Source organism: Coffea eugenioides, chromosome 7 (assembly GCF_003713205.1).
Source record: "Coffea eugenioides isolate CCC68of chromosome 7, Ceug_1.0, whole genome shotgun sequence".
In the NCBI taxonomy this organism is placed as follows: domain Eukaryota; kingdom Viridiplantae; phylum Streptophyta; class Magnoliopsida; order Gentianales; family Rubiaceae; genus Coffea; species Coffea eugenioides.
The window spans coordinates 20,539,181-20,557,773 of record NC_040041.1 but is presented as its reverse complement, the minus strand read 5'-3'; the positions used below and the strand labels follow the sequence as shown (position 1 = coordinate 20,557,773).

Genomic DNA, 18,593 nt, shown 5'->3' with positions numbered 1-18,593 from the left:
ATAAGCCAAAACTTGAACAAAGGAGATACAACTCACTTTGTATCAAGGAACGTTCTCAAAGGAACAAGAAAGAGAAACCTCTCAATTTTTTATTCAATTCATTATTGTCTTGCTACTGAAAATATCATAAGCTTGGCTATTTATAGTCTTACAAGACTCAAAAATCTAATCTAAATTGGAAACAATACAAGTTTCCTTATTTGACTTAAACTTGACACAACTTCCTAAATGAATTTGGAAGCTTATAACTACTTTCCTAAAACTCTAATTCAACTAGAATAGGAAACTAACTAATTCAAATTGGCTTAACTACGGTCAACATGACCTTAGCCTTTATTCCCCTTATTAAGGACTCAAAAATTACTCAAAACTAACTCTAATTAACTAACAATTATTGTTGAAAAATTAATTAAATAAATAATAATAAATAATCATGACACAAGTTCGAATCTTCAATTATTCTTGAGGCCGATTATACCATCAACCATCAAACGAATTTCATTGAACTTGAAGGGAATCCAAATCTTCATGTTCTCATCATTCCCCTCCTTTTGAAAGACGATTTGTCCTCAAATCGAGTGCTTACTTACAAAGGAGGAACTCGGGGAATGTCTTGATAAATGCAATCCAAAAGCATGTCATCAACTCAACTTGATTATGAACACGAACCATTGCACATGCTCCATTTGTCAAAGAATAGCTTTAATATCTTTACCCAATTGTACTTGGTTAGAATTCGGAAGTTCAGTTTGATTGATTCTTGGATTCACTTTTGAAAAGCAAATTGTTATTTTAAAAAGCTTTCCTAAGTGTGATTTAAGTGGTAAACCAAATTGGACAAGGATTTATGTGACCAGATTTTGGCAACAATCCAAATCAAATTAGGTTTCCAAACTAATCGATTCCCTTCAAGTTCAAGGAAATTTGTTTGATGGTTGATGGTGCAATCGGCTCAAGAATCATTGAAGATCCGAACTTGTGTCATGCTTTTTTCTTGTTATTTATTTAATTAAGTTTTCAACAATAATTGTTAGTTAATTAGGGTTAGTCTTGAGTTATTTTTGAATCCTTAATAAGGGGAATAAAGGCTAAGGTCATGTTGACCACAGTTAAGCCAATTTGAGTTAGTTTCCTATTCTAGTTGAAGTAGAGTTTTAGGAAAGTAGTTAATTGCTTCTAACCCCCCTCTCTAAAATGAGAGCTATCTCTCTCTAGTAGGGACCCTCTCTCCGGTGTGAGAGCCAAAATTTTCAAAAAATCCAAACGTTCAAAATTCAAAGCAAACAATACAGAATTCAAAACACAAGCCCCAGCACCGAACCAAAAAGCCGCCAATCAGATTTGTCCGAGTAATCCAAAGCACAAACTACCAATCTTTTGGCAAACTACCAAAAAACTAGTATCAGATCTAAGCTTTAGTGGAGGTTGTCTCAGTAAGGGGATGCAAGACCCTACTCTGTCCTCATTATTGATCTCAAGAAGCATTGATATGTCGGTCGAGGAGTCATAAAAGCAGCTCAACCCCACTCTGTTTATTTTAAAAAAAAAAGCTTTACCTTCGGTCTTGGGCTTTATTTTTTAATTGTTTTTACTCGTTTTGTTTCTTTTAACTTCTGTGTTTTCTTGCGGTAAACTCAGGTTGCTCTGACTCAGTTACCCCCAAGGAGTGATCAAATCTGGTTATAGCGGCTGAAATTGATACAGGCACCATTGAGCAGCAACACAGGATGGCGGAGAACCTTACAAAGGCTTTCCAAAGGTTCGATCTTAGCAACAAAGAGATGGAAGGAATAGATCTGGAAACAGATGATGTGCTAGCTGGAATCGAGGAATGTAAGTTGACCTTGGTAGGGAGAATCATGGGTGAGAAAGTTGCAAATTTAACAGGGGTTAAAAACTACACATCACATGTGTGGGGCTACCCCAGAAACCTACAAGTCAGTGAGCTTGGACCAAATGTTTTCCAGTTTAACTTTGCAGAGGAAAAAGACAAGGAGAAAGCTCTGAATAGGAGACCATGGGTCATTGATAACCAGTTACTAGTTGTAAAGCCATGGTCACTAGGAATAGAGAGGAGTACGGAAGCATTCCATGAATCTCACCTGTGGATACAAGTGTGGAACCTCCCAATCCACTGGCTGAGCAAAGTGGTGGGCTTTAAACGCGGACAAATGTTCTCAGCAGTAAAGGAAGTAATCATCCCACCCGGAGGAGGAAAGGAGGGGAGACATATGAAAATTTTGGCAGAAGTGGATATTTCACAGCCACTGGCGAGAGGCACTACTGTCAAGTTTAATGGGAACCCAATATGGGTTGAATTTAGATATGAAAAATGCCCAGACTTCTGCTACAAATGCGGAATAATAGGACATGGAGATAAGAATTTTAAAACAACAGTGGAGAAAGAGTATAACCAGAGAGAAGAACAATTTGGGGCATGGATGAGAGCAGGGAACATCATGGCTTCTCCTTTAAGAGCCAGTAGAACGGTAGAAGGAAGTATCCTAGAAAAGGTTGAACCACAGAAGCAAAAGAGAGGGGGATACAAGAGGAAGTAGGGGTAAAGACTTAGGAAGTTAGGAAGAATTTAAGTAAAGTGAGTACAGTGGGAGATATGAAAAAAGATGAGAAGAATAGGGAGCAAAGGGAGGTGCAAAAATCAAAAGAAGATGAAGAAAAAACAAGAAAAATTGAGGGAGGAGGAAGTCAGGGGAGGTATGAAGGAGCGAAATGTGAAGGAGAATAAGGAGAACGCAGAACCAAAAGACAAAAAAGGAGATGAAAACAAAACAGCACTTGCAATAGTCCAGGTAATGGATACGGATGAAGGTGAAAAGGAAAGGAATTTGAGTAACAATGAGGGACAAGGGGTTGAGGAAGACCAACTGCACACGGTGAAAGGACAAGATAGAAATGCAAGAGGAGGAGTACAGGCAAGGAGAAGGCCATGCGTCACAAGGAAACCTCTGGATGATATCACAAATGAACTGGGAAAGCCCAGGATGAGAGGTAAGAGGAAACTGGCAAGTGACAATCAGGTTGGCAGTATGATGGAGATTGATGAGATAGAGGAGCAGAAACCAAAAATGATGAAGCTGGGGGAGATTCTGCAAATACAACTAGGGGCAATGGAGGCAAGCCCAGGAAAGCCTCCACTGTGTAAATGAGAGTAGTGGCGTGGAACTGTCGAGGTGCTGGGAGCTCCTTGACAATTCCCCAACTCAAGGAGGTAATACGCCTCCACTCTCCAGAGGTAGTCTTTTTATCAGAAACAAAAAATCAAAAAAGAGTTATTGATAGTGTCATGAAGCAGATTCGTTTTGATCATAGTCTAGTAGTAGAACCAGTAGGAAAAGCTGGTGGTCTAGCTATGATATGGAAACAGGAAGTAAAAGTACTACAGCTCCATACTTCATAATGCTCAATCGAGCTTAAGGTCTATGATGAGGAAATAAAAGAAGAATGGTGGTGCATTGGAGTCTATGCAAGTACGGATGATGCAACCAGAAGAGTACAATGGGAAGGTCTGGAGGAAAGAATGAAGTTGTAGGGGAATAAATGGATTTTGTTAGGGGACTTCAATGATATTATATCAAATGAAGAAAAATGGAGGGATAGGAAAAGAAGTGAGGGTAGTTTTAGATGCTTCAGAAACTTTATACAGAAAGCTAGCCTGGTAGACATACATTTTGAAGGCAAACCGTGGACATGGAGTAACCAATGGGAGAATGAGGGGGAGATTAAACAAAGATTGGATAGATGCCTGAGTAGCACAGGGTGGTTCCAGACCTTTGGGGATGCAATCTGTAAGCATGTTGAAAATGAGGCTTCTGACCACTCAATGCTGGTGCTGTTTACTATACCAGCTCAAAAGAAAAGGAAAAAAAGATTTGTCTTCGACCAAGTCTGGGCTCAAAGCCAAGAAGTAGAAGGAGTAGTGAAGAAGGCTTGGGCAAAACCACAGGTGGGCTAAAAAATGTTCAAGATTACTAGGAAAATCAGAGAGTGCCGGATAGCTCTTCTAAGTTGGAATAGACTGAATAAAAAGAATGCAGCTAAACAGATTAATGAGATAAAAAGGAAGATACAGGAGCTCAAAGAATCTGAAATTCAAAGGAAAAAAGGGAAATTGTTGAATTGAAACTAAAGTTGAGTAGTGCCTATAAAGCTGAGGAAATATTCTGGGCACAAAAGGCAATGAGCAAATGGCTCAAGGAAGGGGACAAGAATACAACCTATTTTCATGCCTGCGTGAAGACAAGAAGGAAACGAAATCAGATAACCAATTTGCAGAAAGGGAATGGAGAATGGTGTGCGGATAATCAACAAATCATCCAGGAGATTTGCAGGTACTATAAAGACATGTTCACCACATCTCAGCCACGAGACATGGAAGAAGTGCTGGAAGGGGTGCCTGTATCAATTACAAGCAGGCTAAATCAGAATTTGATACAACATGTGGGGGAAGATGAGGTTAGAGCAGCCGCGTTCTCCATGCACCCAAATAAAGCAGCTGGACCTGATGGTATGACATCCTTATTCTTTCAAAGATACTGGAATGGTATCAAAACTGATGTGGTGTCTACTATTCAAAGTTTTCTGAGCAATGGCCATCTTTTAAAGAGCATAAATGAGACTAGTATAACCCTCATTCCTAAAGTAGAGAACCCTATATCTCTGGCAAACTATAGGCCAATCAGTTTTTGTAATGTGCTCTATAGAATTATAGCAAAAATCTTGGCCAATAGACTGAAAAAGGTTATCGCCTTATGCATTAGCTCTTCTCAATCTGCTTTCGTTCCTGGAAGACAGATTGTTGATAACATCATTTTGGCCCATGAAATCATGCATTTTTTAAAAAACAAAATAAAGGGTAATACTGCTTTTATGACCCTAAAACTTGACATGTCAAAGGCTTACGACCGAGTGGAATGGAAATTTGTGGGCAGAATGATGTTAAAGATGGGGTTTTGTCCTATTTTTGTAAGGTGGATTATGAGCTGTATGTCTTCAGTGACCTATTCTTTCAACTTTAATGGGGAGAGGGTGGGGTACGTGAAGCCTAGTAGAGGTATTAGACAGGGGGATCCCTTATCCCCCTATCTTTTCTTGTTCTGTTCGGAAGGTTTGTCAAAACTCATGGCAAGGGCAATTGAAAATAGGCAGATTACAGGTCTCAAAGGGAGTAGAAATGGACCAGTGCTATCCCATCTATTCTTTGCTGACGATTCTTTATTTTGTTGTAAAGCGCACCCACAGGAAGCTAGAGCCATGCAAAGGATACTTGCAAAATATGAATTAGCTTCAGGACAGTGCATTAACTATGACAAATCAGCTGCTTTCTTTAGCAGAAATTGTAGCAGACAACAAAGGAGGCAGACATGTGAAAAGATGAACAACATCAAAGAGGCAAACAGTGGCAAATACTTGGGACTTCCCCTAGTGATAATAGCATCAAAAAAGCAAGTCTTTGCCTACATTGTTGATAAAGCAAAATCCAAAATGCAGGGATGGAAGCACAACTTACTTAGCTATGCAGGAAAAGAGGTACTTCTCAAGTCGGTCATAATGGCATTACCAATTTACACAATGTCATGCTGCAGGTTGCCTAAAGGACTTTGTACTGAAATATGTGGTCACATGGCAAAATTCTGGAGAGGCCAAAATGAAGAGGAAAGGAAGATGCAATGGATAAGTTGGGAGAAAATTACACAGGTGAAGAGAAATGGAGGTCTGGGTTTTAGGGATCTAGAGCACTTTAATAGTGCTTTGTTAGCAAAGCAACTATGGAGGATATTGATGCAACCAGACTTATTAGTGAGCAGGGTGCTGGGAGCGAAGTACAAAATATCGTAATCAGGCTGGGATGAAGAAGCTCCAAGGAACGCATCATGGGTGTGGAAAAGTATATACAGCTCTGGATTGGTGCTGTAAAAAGGAATGTGGAAGAGAGTGGGAGATGGGACTACTATCAACATATGGAGGGACAAATGGATCATGGAGTCATCAACCAGGAGAATAGCAACAAAGAAACCTCCAGATTGTAATTTGCAAACTGTGGCAGACTTGCTGATAGAGACGGAATGGAATAAGGAGCTGATTGAGAAGACGTTCTCAGAGCAGGAAGCTTCACAAATATTCACTACAAGAAATTTGGCCTTTTGTGACAATAGAAAGTCATCACTAAAAATTAGAAAGTCGTCATTATATGAGTATAGTGACGACTTTTTCCATTGTCACATCGTTATCACTAATTCTATGTCACAAATGGGTACGTGTGACAACCTCTACAAAGTCGTCACTAAATATTATTATTTAATGACGAAGACTAAGTCGTCACTAAAAAATAGTATTCTGTGACGAAGTTTCTTGTCACTACTTCCAAAAATTTTTTGTCATAAAAGATAGCAGAGGTCGTCACAAATTTGAACGCGCACAGTGACGACTTGAACTTGTCACTCTCACTCCTAGTATTCTGTGACAAGAATAATCGTCACTTAGTGAACTTACAACTTTGTCTACAAGAGCTGCAATTCTATTGCATTTTCAACAACTATAGCAGAAAATTGTGGCTCGACCAATGCAAAAAACGATAGTAATTAATGTACAATGAACCCTCAAATATATATATATATATATATATATATATGGTTATAAACATCTCTAAATTCATCACAACACACATTAACCAAAATGGGTTCCAAAGCCCACATTAGTTCAAGTACTAACAGCCATTATCCATCCAAACAATAGAGTACTAAATTCACATCAGTTCAACTAGTAACAGCCATTACGCATCCAAAAAAACAAAGTACTCTTTCCAAACAAAAACATAGACTAAAGCAGCAATTTGTGTCAAACTGAAGTCATCTTCATGAGCATATCCAAAAGCCAACCTTTTTCACCTCCTCAAGAGCATTTAATAGCATTGTACTGCATTGAAAGAAAGTATCATATGCATTAGAATCGATTTCAGTCAAAAAATATGCCATTACAAGCATACACTATTGAATTTGAATGAATAGTCATACTGAACAAAAATCCAATTAAGTCAATATGATAAGCTCCCACCAACATCACGTACAATGTCACACCACAGGACCATACATCCGCAATCTAGAAAATAGACAGCAATTACAAAATGAATGAAGACCTTCTTGAGACAAAACTATTTAATGAGCAGAAAGTAGGCAGCAGTGCCTGCCTGTTAAGCAGGAAGAAATGAACTGAACAAGTATAACCACTAGCACAAAGTTTACAAGATACTTGAGACAAGGGCCATATTGCTGATTTAGAAGAAACAGTACTACTACTTTTGACTATGTTTGGATGCAAGTTGGGGATACTAGTCGATCTAGTAATACCATATCACAGCAAAAGGGAGGAAATTCCATTATACTATCACAGTGAAGAGTTAACTAGAAGAGGAAACTAATGCTCAGAGGGAGAGAATCTCTGTAAATTCTTCAAGAATTTTGATGATACAGACCTTCCCATCATATTCCTTCCTTGACAGGACCTCAGGTGCAATATATGCTGGTGTTCCAACTGCCGATTTGGGTTGTGAGTGCAACAAACCAGACTGCAAGTAAATGCCAGAAACCAACAAAATTTCAAATTATCCACAGAAAAAAAATGAAGTCAATTGAATCACAATTTTTTTTAATTCCAAATGCAAAGATTTGTAACCTTAGAATAACCAAAATCACATATTTTAAGACGTGGTGTTGGACTCCCATCCAAAAGTGTGTTTTCCAGCTTCAAGTCCCTGTGACAGATTTCCTGCATTGAGAGAACAATGAGATAATAATAAGAGGACTCAAAAAGAATAAATAGTTCTACTATCTCACCATTGAATGACAGTAACTAACACCAGATATTAGCTGCTGGAAGAAAAAGCGAGCCTGCGTTTTAACAATAAGAAAGCCCCATAAGTATCTCTCTATAAAATCAATGCCAAAAGAAAATGAGATCAAGGCAAACGAAATATATTTTGCATGTTTTTACACCTCATCTTCATTGAATCCACCAGCACTACAAATTTTTGCAAAGAGCTCTCCACCAGCAGCATATTCCATCACAATAGCTAAATGTGTCGGAGTTAGCACGACCTGCAGACAAAAGTATGCTTCAAAACATGGCTCCATGATTTTTATCACAGACATCTCCCACTAAGGAAGTTGAAAGTACAAACAATAGTTTCTCATCCTGATTCATAATCTAGTTCCATTTTCTATCTTGTCAGCTCTCATCTATGACCTCGAAGACAACGCTCTTTTCTATTTAATTGAAGCCGAAAACAGGACCCATTCCATTCCCTCTAGAAAAAGTATAATCTGAGTGCCAAAGTCTTGAACTACTGATTAGCAACCAACTTCGGCCGAATAAAAATGTCTTCCTGTACCACTTATATTAAGCATGAAAAAGCAGTACATGTCACTACTTTAACATGCTTTACTCAGACCTTGAGGAATGGGACTACTTCTAGATAATAACACACAAATTTTCCCAGGTGTCCCCACCTCTAAAAATGTTGTTATTTCTTCCAAAATCTAACTCCAATTATTAGGACATTCCTGCTTATATAATGGAAAATATATACTTTATAGGCGTTTATCAGTTTTATAGCTAGACTCTTCATCACTGGAGGCTCGATGCAAGATAAATTTGACAAGGTGAATCCATTCATCAAGAAAACTCATGTGTGTGATAGTGTTCATCCTTGAACTCCACTTAATTTAATAGCTGATCTAATAAACGCCACTTAATTTAACAAATCAATAGCTGATCAAAATATGACCATCAAACTATTAAATTTGACAACATCTTAGGCACACAAAAAGAAGTCCTAGAATTATAAGAACCAAATGATACTTGAGTCTTTAATCATCCTCAGAAACACACATCACCAGGAAGGAGATGCAAAATATGTTACACCAGAATTTACCTTTTACCAGATTTGACAGACCATTTTCCTTCAAACTTCTTGAAATCACCATCAACCATGGAAAACTGGAGTTCACGGTCATTTGCCTAAATAAATTTCATTTGCAAATAGTTAGCTGAGATAAAGTTATCACATAAGAATGCCTAGTTACTGCTACCTACTCTATCAGAATGAAAATGCAGTTTAACATCTCACATTATATTACTTGCAATAACTGCTTTGTTGTCTTTGCCTTTTGTAATGAATACCGGCTTTTCAGTGTTGATGTATATATTTGCCCTTACCCTACTCATATCTTTATCAAAGTTCAATAGTTAAATGTTCTTCACTTGAAGAAAGTTTCTATGTAACAGATGCAAAAGAAATTTGCAGCTCAAATAGCAGCCTGACATATATAGTTAATATCTTAAGATTATAGAAATGCTTTAATATCTCAAGTTTACTAGATGACTGCTTTAATCCTCTATCAAATGACCTGTAAATCTCATCCAATTTCTCAAATGCTGATTTCGTCCGAACAATAAACCTTCTAACGTGATCTCCCATTGTATCCGGTCCCTTGAGTGCTGCCATTTCTTGACCTCCTTCCAACTTTCATCATTCCTTTTCCCATTTTCCTCCTCCTCCGTCTCTCTGCAGTCTGTATCTGCTTCCTCATGATGGACATGGTCTCAGCTTCAGAAGCAAATAATAATAATAATAATGAGAAAAACCCACGGAACCCCACCAGAAAAAATGTGCCACCACATGTTTTTAAGAAATTCCTTAGATTGATTTGAAGACCTAGAGCAACCAAAACTATAGATAAGTCTCAATCAACTACGTATCTCAACATGCATAACTTTCAACTGCAACATCTGAGAGCCTAAATTGCAAATAACATAATTTAGCAAAACATGAATCTAAGAGAAGCTTGAACTTTGTGGTGCTGAACCATACCTCCAGATCCACGGCCAAAGCCAGGCCTTCCACCAGAACCCCTGAAAGCAGGCTGGTAATCCGTAGGAGCTCCACCTTTCTCACCATCAAACTCACCAGGAGGTCCACGGGACCAGCACGATACCCCTCCCTGTCACCAAATCTGGGCCTACCCCCATCAAACCTTGGTGGTCCGCGAGGGCGGTCACTAGGAGGTCCACCCATAGGACGACCGAGGGGCTTGGCGGGCTTCTTAAGAGTAGCAAGAATAATTTCAGAGGGAAGATTGAGGTAAGTCCTCAGGAACTCAATGCCGTCGTTCGTAAGATACCAGTAGTAATGCATCCAAGCGCAGGTTTCCCGGACGTTCTCCTTGGACTTGAAGCTCTGCATCAGCTTAATCACCTGCAAGTTTGGGACATCGATCTCGGGATGCTTCGCCAAATTAAAATCTTTCTTCGCTATTATCCAACGACCATTGAGTTCCAAGAGACAACATCTCTCCTGGGCATCTCGTCTAGGACAGAACGAGCACCCGTCAAACTCCCACATTTCCCATACATGGCTATTAGACCATTCCCGACATATAAATTTCCATCAAGATTCATTTTCAAGACTTGGGTATGAACTTGCAAGCCAACCCGCAGATCCATAGAGGCAGAGCAAGCTTTTAGAATGCAGGGGAATGTATAATAATCAGGGTTCGTGTTACTCGAATTCATGCTCTTAAACATGAAGAGAGCATCATGATAAAGATGGTTGTTGACGTAGCTTCTAATCATAACATTAAAAATCACGACATTTCTCTCGGGAATTCTATCGAATATCTGGCGGGTAATACTGGTTTGGCCACGAGCAGCATAGGCCCGCATCAACTTGATGCCAAAGGAAATGCAGGAGTTGAGGTTCAGATGTAAGATGATCCTGCTGACAAGGGTTTATTTTACGTATTTTTTAGTGTGTTTTACTAGTTAATTTTGGTTTAATTATTTAGTTTTATAACTAAAATAACTAAGGTTTTGGTAAAAATCTACATTTTATGTTAAAGTGGCTAAATATTGCATTTGATGGATTTTTATGGTAAAAACTTCATATTTTGTAGGTTTAATGATTCAATCATCAAATGAAGTGCATTGAGAAGATATTTGGATGATTGAAGATGGATTAAAGTGGGGAAAATAAAATATGAAGTGTAAAAGGAAGAAATGCAATTTGAGGACAAAAATCAAGAAAAGTCAGCTTTGACAACTCAGACATATTTTCGTATTTTGACTATATCAGGAGCTACAATGATCGGATCAAGGTGATCTTGGTACCATTTTGAAGCTAAGAGATATATCTGCATTTGGTATGAAGACATCAAAGTCCAATTCAGCCGTTTTCTTGGTCAAAAGGTCGAAACACAGAAACTTATCTGGATGGTCGAAAGCTGAAACCCAGAATTGACCAGTCTATGGTATTTTGACCATATCTCCGTCCACCGATCTCCAAATTAGATGATTCTTGAAGCATTGGAACTCTAATTCAAAGGGCTACAACTTTTGTGTTTTATACAAAAGCCAGTTCGGCCTTAATCATGGAGAAAAATGCAGTTGAAGTGAGGTCAAAAGTAAAAAAGTGTCTGGCAGCCGAATTTCTGTAATTTGCTCAGCCATTTTTCTCATCTTCACACTACTTTCCAGCTAGAGTTGGAGAGAAAACGTAGGCTGCACATGCTTCAGAAGACATAAGGAAGAGATATAGCCAAGGTTCCAAGTCAAAAGCCATTATTTTTGACTCCCTTAACAAATTCAGATTTGGAGAATCATAGCAGAAATTTTTGACTGGTAAGGGAAGGACTTTTCATCAGCTTATATGCAGGACATTCAGAATCATACGGGAGAAGCTTGGAGTCTACAAAAATGTAGCTTTTCCATTCTCTTATTGTTAGATTAGTTTAGTATAGAGTAGTAGTTCATCCTTCTTGTTTATTAGCTAGGCAAAGATGAAGAAGGAGATGAAGAAGGCAAGGAAAGAGCTCATGTGACAAGGGTTATTTTTCCTTTCCAACTCTTTATCTTTTGTATTTGATTCCAAGTTTAGCTAATATACAAGTTCTGGATTTTATATTTAATATGTGTCTTTAAAGTTTATACCTTGGGTTTGGTTGAACTTCCTATGATTGTTAGTGTTTATTATTTGGCTATTTGATTGCTATGATTTGAGCAAGTTATTTAGTACTTTAGCTCTTTAAATCATGATTAATCTGGTACCATTAATTGTGATTATCTAAGGTGTTATTTCTGCAATGAAAATTGAGATTTAACATTAGTTCAAGAAGTGCTAAACATAGGGAGTACACTCACGAAAGTAGAGGTGCACCTATGTGGTTTTTAGTGATTCATTTCATGTAATTTCACTGAAGAAATGAACTTGTAGCTAATTTCACCATGAGAATAGGTATGGATTAGTTATAAGTATAATTGATTCACTACGAAAGTAGGATTCAAATGCATAAGGAAATTACACCATAATTAGCCTAGATGTAGTATTCAATGATCCAATTATAGCACTTGCATGAGTAGTTAGGGATACCACAACCTAAGGAGCTTTTATTTGTTAATTTCTTGTATAATTTCAGTAGGTTAAATTTGTTATAATTCATTGATAGTCTAAATAATAGAGAAGCTTTAGTAATGCCGGTAATTGTTCACTCTTCCTGTGGGATCGACCCGATATATACCCTAAACTACTAGTTGATCTGTATACTTGCAGTGAACGGGTGTAATTCGGTATTTTTTAGCTTGCACGTATGTAAAATACCCGTCAAGTTTTTGGCGCCGTTGCCGGGGAAGATTTGGCAATATCGGTGTGAAGAGCAACTTTATTAATTTAGACAATTTTTCTTATTTTTGTTGTTTTTGTTGTATCTTGTGTGTTTTATGTCATTTTTTTTGAGTCAATTTTTATTATTATTATTTTTTTCTGTTTTAGTTTGTGTCTTGGAATCTATCCTTCTTAACTAATCTTACTTTTGAGATTGTTTAAAAGTAATTTTAGATAATGAGGAGGGTAGGTGAACTGGGAGGACAAAGCTTGAGAAATGAAAGATTGGCAATGGATGGTTACCTAGTGCAAAGCTCCTTCAACAGAGATAACCAAGAAATTACTGAAGGTATGTCTTTTGAAGATGGTTTAAGGTGCTTAAAGGCAAAATTTGATGTTATGATGGACACAATTATGCATGAAATTGAGCAAGGGAGGAATGTTAATGATTTTAATTCTTATCATGTGATTTGTGACTTGTGTGGAGGTTATCATGCAACTAATACATGTATGCAAGCACAAAATGTGGATTATTATGATGAATTAAAGCATTACAATCCTTGGTTTGATCAATATAGTGCTAATTGGAACAATTCTCCTGTGTATGGTTGGGATAATCAATGTACTTATAATAATTCCTCATATTTTTACGATTACCAACCTGAATGTGTCCAATATGAATCAAAACCATCTTGGGAGTTGGCAATTGAAATGGTAGCTAATGATTCTAAGCCATCTTGGGAGTTAGCTTTAGAAAAATTAGCTAATGCAACTTCCAACCGTTTTGATAGGGTTGAAGAAAGAATAGATGAACTGACTTCTCACTTTAGTAGAATACAAGAGAAATTGAATGCATTGTGTGAAGTTATTTCCTCTAAAAAATTGCAAAATGATCCTAGCATGAATGGTAGGAATGTTGTATGTGAAAATGGATTGCATGTTGATGAAAATGATGAATCTCAATTGTGTTTCAATGAGCAAATGTCCATTTCACAAGATAATATCTTTGGAACTAACTTTGAGTTTCAAGAGGTGAGTTTTAATGACTCATTTTTCACCCCTCTTGAGGAGTGCATTGAAAGTATAGGTTCTAAGGGTATTGCTGCCCAGGATACTCTCATGACATTTCCGTTGGTAAGTTCTCAAGTGGTGCATATTCAAGGTAATATTTATGAAACACTTGGGATAGGTAAGTCAATTCCATTTCTCCTATCATTACATCATGTGACTTTTGCTATAAAGTCACCATTTAATGATCCACCACGACCAAAAATGGTGGATTATTCGTTAACTAAGCCTCCTTGAAAAATGAGGTAGTCAAGCTATTGACTTTAAAGAAGCGCTTATTGGGAGGCAACCCAATGTTTGTTTAAGTTTATGTTATTTTGGGGTGATTTTATGTTTAAAGTATATGTTTGAGTTATTTTGTTATTTTTCATTTGTAGGTATTGGAAATGGAAGCAAAAGTGACCAAATGAGGTTAAAAAGGCGAATTTTGATCAAGGAACTCAACCCCTCAATTTGAGTAATTGTTGTTTTTGATTTGTTAGAAGGGGTTAAAATGCATATTTTGATCATTTTACATGTGCATGTATTGAGTATTTTAACAAACAAATGATCTATGATGCATTTTGAGTGTTGGGATACCAATGGTAATTTTTCAAAGTTGGTTTTCTGCAAAAATTTCGCAGAAGAAAACGCATTTGGGCTGAAAACGCGCCTTAGAATCGCGTTTTCCATAATCGCGTTTTCAATTCTGCGCCTATACTGAAGAAAACGCGCCTTAAAAACGCGACAGGAAGTCGCGTTTTATACCAAGTCGCGTTTTCCAGCCTGTTCAGAAACCAAAAACGCGCCTTCAAATACGCGACTCCAAGTCGCGTTTTATAACACAGTCGCGTTTTCGATCCTGCAAGATATGTGAAGAAACGCGACTTCACAAAACGCGGCTTGGTGGCGCGTTTTGATGAGTCGCGTTTTCGGAAAAAAAAAATGCAGATTCCTTGATTCTCTTTTTTCTTCTTTTCCTCATATATATTTTCTTGTACCTTGAGTTGCTTATTGTGTATTTTTTTTAGGTACATCACGAAAACAAAGGATTGAAGTTACGGATCATCATTTTGTTTATTAAACCTTTGTTATCACTTTTGTTTCTCATTTTTCATTTTTTAGGATTACATCACTAATGGTTATCCAATGAAACTCATGAAGCGTTGGAGATACACGGACAATGGATTTTGAAGCTTCATATTCAATCGCAACAATAGGGGAGTATTACTTTTCTTTATCTTGATTTTCCTTTTTACACATTGAGGACAATGTGTATGTTAAGTGTGGGGGGAGAATTGAGATTATATATATTGTATGTGATTGACTTATTAGTTGCAAATATTGGACTTGTGTTAAAATTCAAAATTTTTCCAAAATCTTGTCCAAAATTGCAAATTTGCCCCAAAAATTTTAAATTTTAAATTTCATCCAAAGGGGTAACAAAGTTCCATACCATTAGTAGTTCAAATTCCTTCTACATTTGAGATAAATATATGTGGTTTAAGCACTTCTTTTCTCATTTAACTTGGAAATGACTATTATGTGATTATAATTTTTGCATTTGTAGGAAAGTATATCTTTTAAAGTGGAGAAAATTATGCCTCTATATTTTTGCATGTTTGATGAAATTTCTTCTCTTTATTGGATTTTATAAGTTAAGTGATAAATATGGTCAATAATTGCAATACTCTTCTCATGATTATGCTTTCGAGGGAATGTTATTATCTTTACTTAAAAAAAAAAATAAATAAATGAAAAAAAAGAAGAAAAAAAAGATCTATTCTACTCCAATGATTCTTGTACTTAGTAACCGGGAGTCTTCATCTACAAATGTCGACTTTCGCGTAAAACGGTACTTGAATTAAGAGTATGCAAAGCAACTTGAGTATGTGAAGTGTTGAGTAACCGGTGATCTTCATCTAAAAATGTCGATCCTCGCGTAAAAAGATGCTTTCACAACTTAAGTAATATTTAGCTATATTATATAAATAAATCCCTCTTTAAAGTTAAATAAGAAGATGATCATGGGTTTAGAAAGCATATTATTGGCCATATGAGTTGCTTGCTTGTGAAATCAGGTAAGGATGAGAAATTGACTTGAATTTGTTATAATGATGGTATAATTGGCTCTCCTTTACTTGATATTATGAGTACTTGAACTTAATTGAATAATTGCATAATGGTTATTTACTTTGTTTTGAGGAAATGAAGTTGAAATGCTACATATGTTTATTTTCAAATTTTGGATCATTGTTGTTTTGTATTTCTTATTGCTTGAGGACAAGCAATGGTTCAAGTGTGGGGGTATTTGACAAGGGTTTATTTTACGTATTTTTTAGTGTGTTTTACTAGTTAATTTTGGTTTAATTATTTAGTTTTATAACTAAAATAACTAAGGTTTTGGTAAAAATCTACATTTTATGTTAAAGTGGCTAAATATTGCATTTGATGGATTTTTATGGTAAAAACTTCATATTTTGTAGGTTTAATGATTCAATCATCAAATGAAGTGCATTGAGAAGATATTTGGATGATTGAAGATGGATTAAAGTGGGGAAAATAAAATATGAAGTGTAAAAGGAAGAAATGCAATTTGAGGACAAAAAATCAAGAAAAGTCAGCTTTGACAACTCAGACATATTTTCGTATTTTGACTATATCAGGAGCTACAATGATCGGATCAAGGTGATCTTGGTACCATTTTGAAGCTAAGAGATATATCTGCATTTGGTATGAAGACATCAAAGTCCAATTCAGCCGTTTTCTTGGTCAAAAGGTCGAAACACAGAAACTTATCTGGATGGTCGAAAGCTGAAACCCAGAATTGACCAGTCTATGGTATTTTGACCATATCTCCGTCCACCGATCTCCAAATTAGATGATTCTTGAAGCATTGGAACTCTAATTCAAAGGGCTACAACTTTTGTGTTTTACACAAAAGCCAGTTCGGCCTTCATCATGGAGAAAAATGCAGTTGAAGTGAGGTCAAAAGTAAAAACGTGTCTGGCAGCCGAATTTCTGTAATTTGCTCAGCCATTTTTCTCATCTTCACACTACTTTCCAGCTAGAGTTGGAGAGAAAACGTAGGCTGCACATGCTTCAGAAGACATAAGGAAGAGATATAGCCAAGGTTCCAAGTCAAAAGCCATTATTTTTGACTCCCTTAACAAATTCAGATTTGGAGAATCATAGCAGAAATTTTTGACTGGTAAGGGAAGGACTTTTCATCAGCTTATATGCAGGACATTCAGAATCATACGGGAGAAGCTTGGAGTCTACAAAAATGTAGCTTTTCCATTCTCTTATTGTTAGATTAGTTTAGTATAGAGTAGTAGTTCATCCTTCTTGTTTATTAGCTAGGCAAAGATGAAGAAGGAGATGAAGAAGGCAAGGAAAGAGCTCATGTGACAAGGGTTATTTTTCCTTTCCAACTCTTTATCTTTTGTATTTGATTCCAAGTTTAGCTAATATACAAGTTCTGGATTTTATATTTAATATGTGTCTTTAAAGTTTATACCTTGGGTTTGGTTGAACTTCCTATGATTGTTAGTGTTTATTATTTGGCTATTTGATTGCTATGATTTGAGCAAGTTATTTAGTACTTTAGCTCTTTAAATCATGATTAATCTGGTACCATTAATTGTGATTATCTAAGGTGTTATTTCTGCAATGAAAATTGAGATTTAACATTAGTTCAAGAAGTGCTAAACATAGGGAGTATACTCACGAAAGTAGAGGTGCACCTATGTGGTTTTTAGTGGTTCATTTCATGTAATTTCACTGAAGAAATGAACTTGTAGCTAATTTCATAACCATGAGAATAGGTATGGATTAGTTATAAGTATAATTGATTCACTACGAAAGTAGGATTCAAATGCATAAGGAAATTACACCATAATTAGCCTAGATGTAGTATTCAATGATCCAATTATAGCACTTGCATGAGTAGTTAGGGATACCACAACCTAAGGAGCTTTTATTTGTTAATTTCTTGTATAATTTCAGTAGGTTAAATTTGTTATAATTCATTGATAGTCTAAATAATAGAGAAGCTTTAGTAATACCGGTAATTGTTCACTCTTCCCTGTGGGATCGACCCGATATATACCCTAAACTACTAGTTGATCTGTATACTTGCAGTGAACGGGTGTAATTCGATATTTTTTAGCTTGCACGTATGTAAAATACCCGTCACCTGCAGTGGATTTTTTTCAAGGTTCTAATATCTGGCCATTTGTCTAAGACTTGACTATAAGAAGCGGCCTCCGAAGGGACCGTGGCAGTGGGCAGGAGTAGTGCTTTTTGACAGGCAGTTGAAAACTGGCGGAAAACATGAAGGGGAACGACGACGACGGAGAGAGAGGCAGAGAGATAACAAAATGAATACTAGGCGGCCTCCAGTGACCCAATTGTGCAGCAGCTCCTCCTCCTGATTAGGGATTTTTGCTGCACCGATCTAGGGATTTTTGCTATCTGCAACTCCACAAAATCTACACAAATCTTTTGGGTAGCTCAAATTAGGGATGAAAATGGTGGCTCAAAGTGATTTTTTGGATAATTTCAACAAGATGGCAGTGGAGAGAAGAAGAAGATGATAGTGTCCAAAACTGGCAAGAAGAGGGAAAGAAAATTTTGTCTGAAATTTTTGCTAAGTGTTGTGAGTGTTTTTATCAAACAACAAAGCCAAAACTATGTCGTTTCTGCTTCTTTTGTTCACCCGCCTGTACTTCTTCAATTTTCAGCTTCCCGCTTCCATTTTAGCTAAGACCAAAAAATAACACTTTCATCCTTTTTTGTATGGCTAATTGATCAAATTATTGTTCGAAAAAAAATTGCAACAATAAGGTTATTATTTTGAGTTTTTTTACTTCAC

General features: G+C 36.7%; 2 protein-coding genes and 1 pseudogene across 2 annotated transcripts; 1 reads left to right on the top strand and 2 right to left on the bottom strand.

The window, feature by feature from the left end:
* The first annotated feature begins 1,727 nt into the window (after nucleotides 1-1,727).
* On the top strand, nucleotides 1,728-2,558 carry LOC113777103. The gene has a single exon (XM_027322150.1). The coding sequence runs from the start codon at nucleotides 1,728-1,730 to the stop codon at nucleotides 2,556-2,558; it is 831 nt and encodes a 276-aa protein (XP_027177951.1).
* Nucleotides 2,559-6,684: 4,126 nt separating this feature from the next.
* On the bottom strand, nucleotides 6,685-9,240 carry LOC113777102 (serine/threonine-protein kinase SAPK1-like). The gene is made up of 8 exons (XM_027322149.1): nucleotides 9,143-9,240; nucleotides 8,955-9,033; nucleotides 8,010-8,111; nucleotides 7,851-7,904; nucleotides 7,690-7,782; nucleotides 7,490-7,582; nucleotides 7,085-7,116; nucleotides 6,685-6,933 (listed from the first exon to the last, which is right to left on the bottom strand). Exons 1-8 carry the CDS (start codon nucleotides 9,238-9,240, stop codon nucleotides 6,873-6,875), a joined length of 612 nt encoding a protein of 203 aa, XP_027177950.1. The 3' UTR covers nucleotides 6,685-6,872.
* A 236-nt stretch (nucleotides 9,241-9,476) lies between these two features.
* On the bottom strand, nucleotides 9,477-17,970 carry LOC113777101 (annotated as a pseudogene).
* Between the last annotated feature and the right edge of the window lie 623 nt (nucleotides 17,971-18,593).

Excerpts from the sequence above, each read along its gene's own strand:
- LOC113777102 (XM_027322149.1), bottom strand. The coding sequence starts at position 9,240 with ATGAGTAGGGTAAGGGCAAATATATACATCAACACTGAAAAGCCGGTA. Across the intron at positions 7,905-8,009 it reads GTGGATTCAATGAAGATGAG|GCTCGCTTTTTCTTCCAGCA; the intron begins GTGTAAAAACAT and ends GTTAAAACGCAG. Across the intron at positions 7,583-7,689 it reads GTGATTTTGGTTATTCTAAG|TCTGGTTTGTTGCACTCACA; the intron begins GTTACAAATCTT and ends ATTTACTTGCAG.
- LOC113777103 (XM_027322150.1), top strand. The coding sequence starts at position 1,728 with ATGGCGGAGAACCTTACAAAGGCTTTCCAAAGGTTCGATCTTAGCAAC.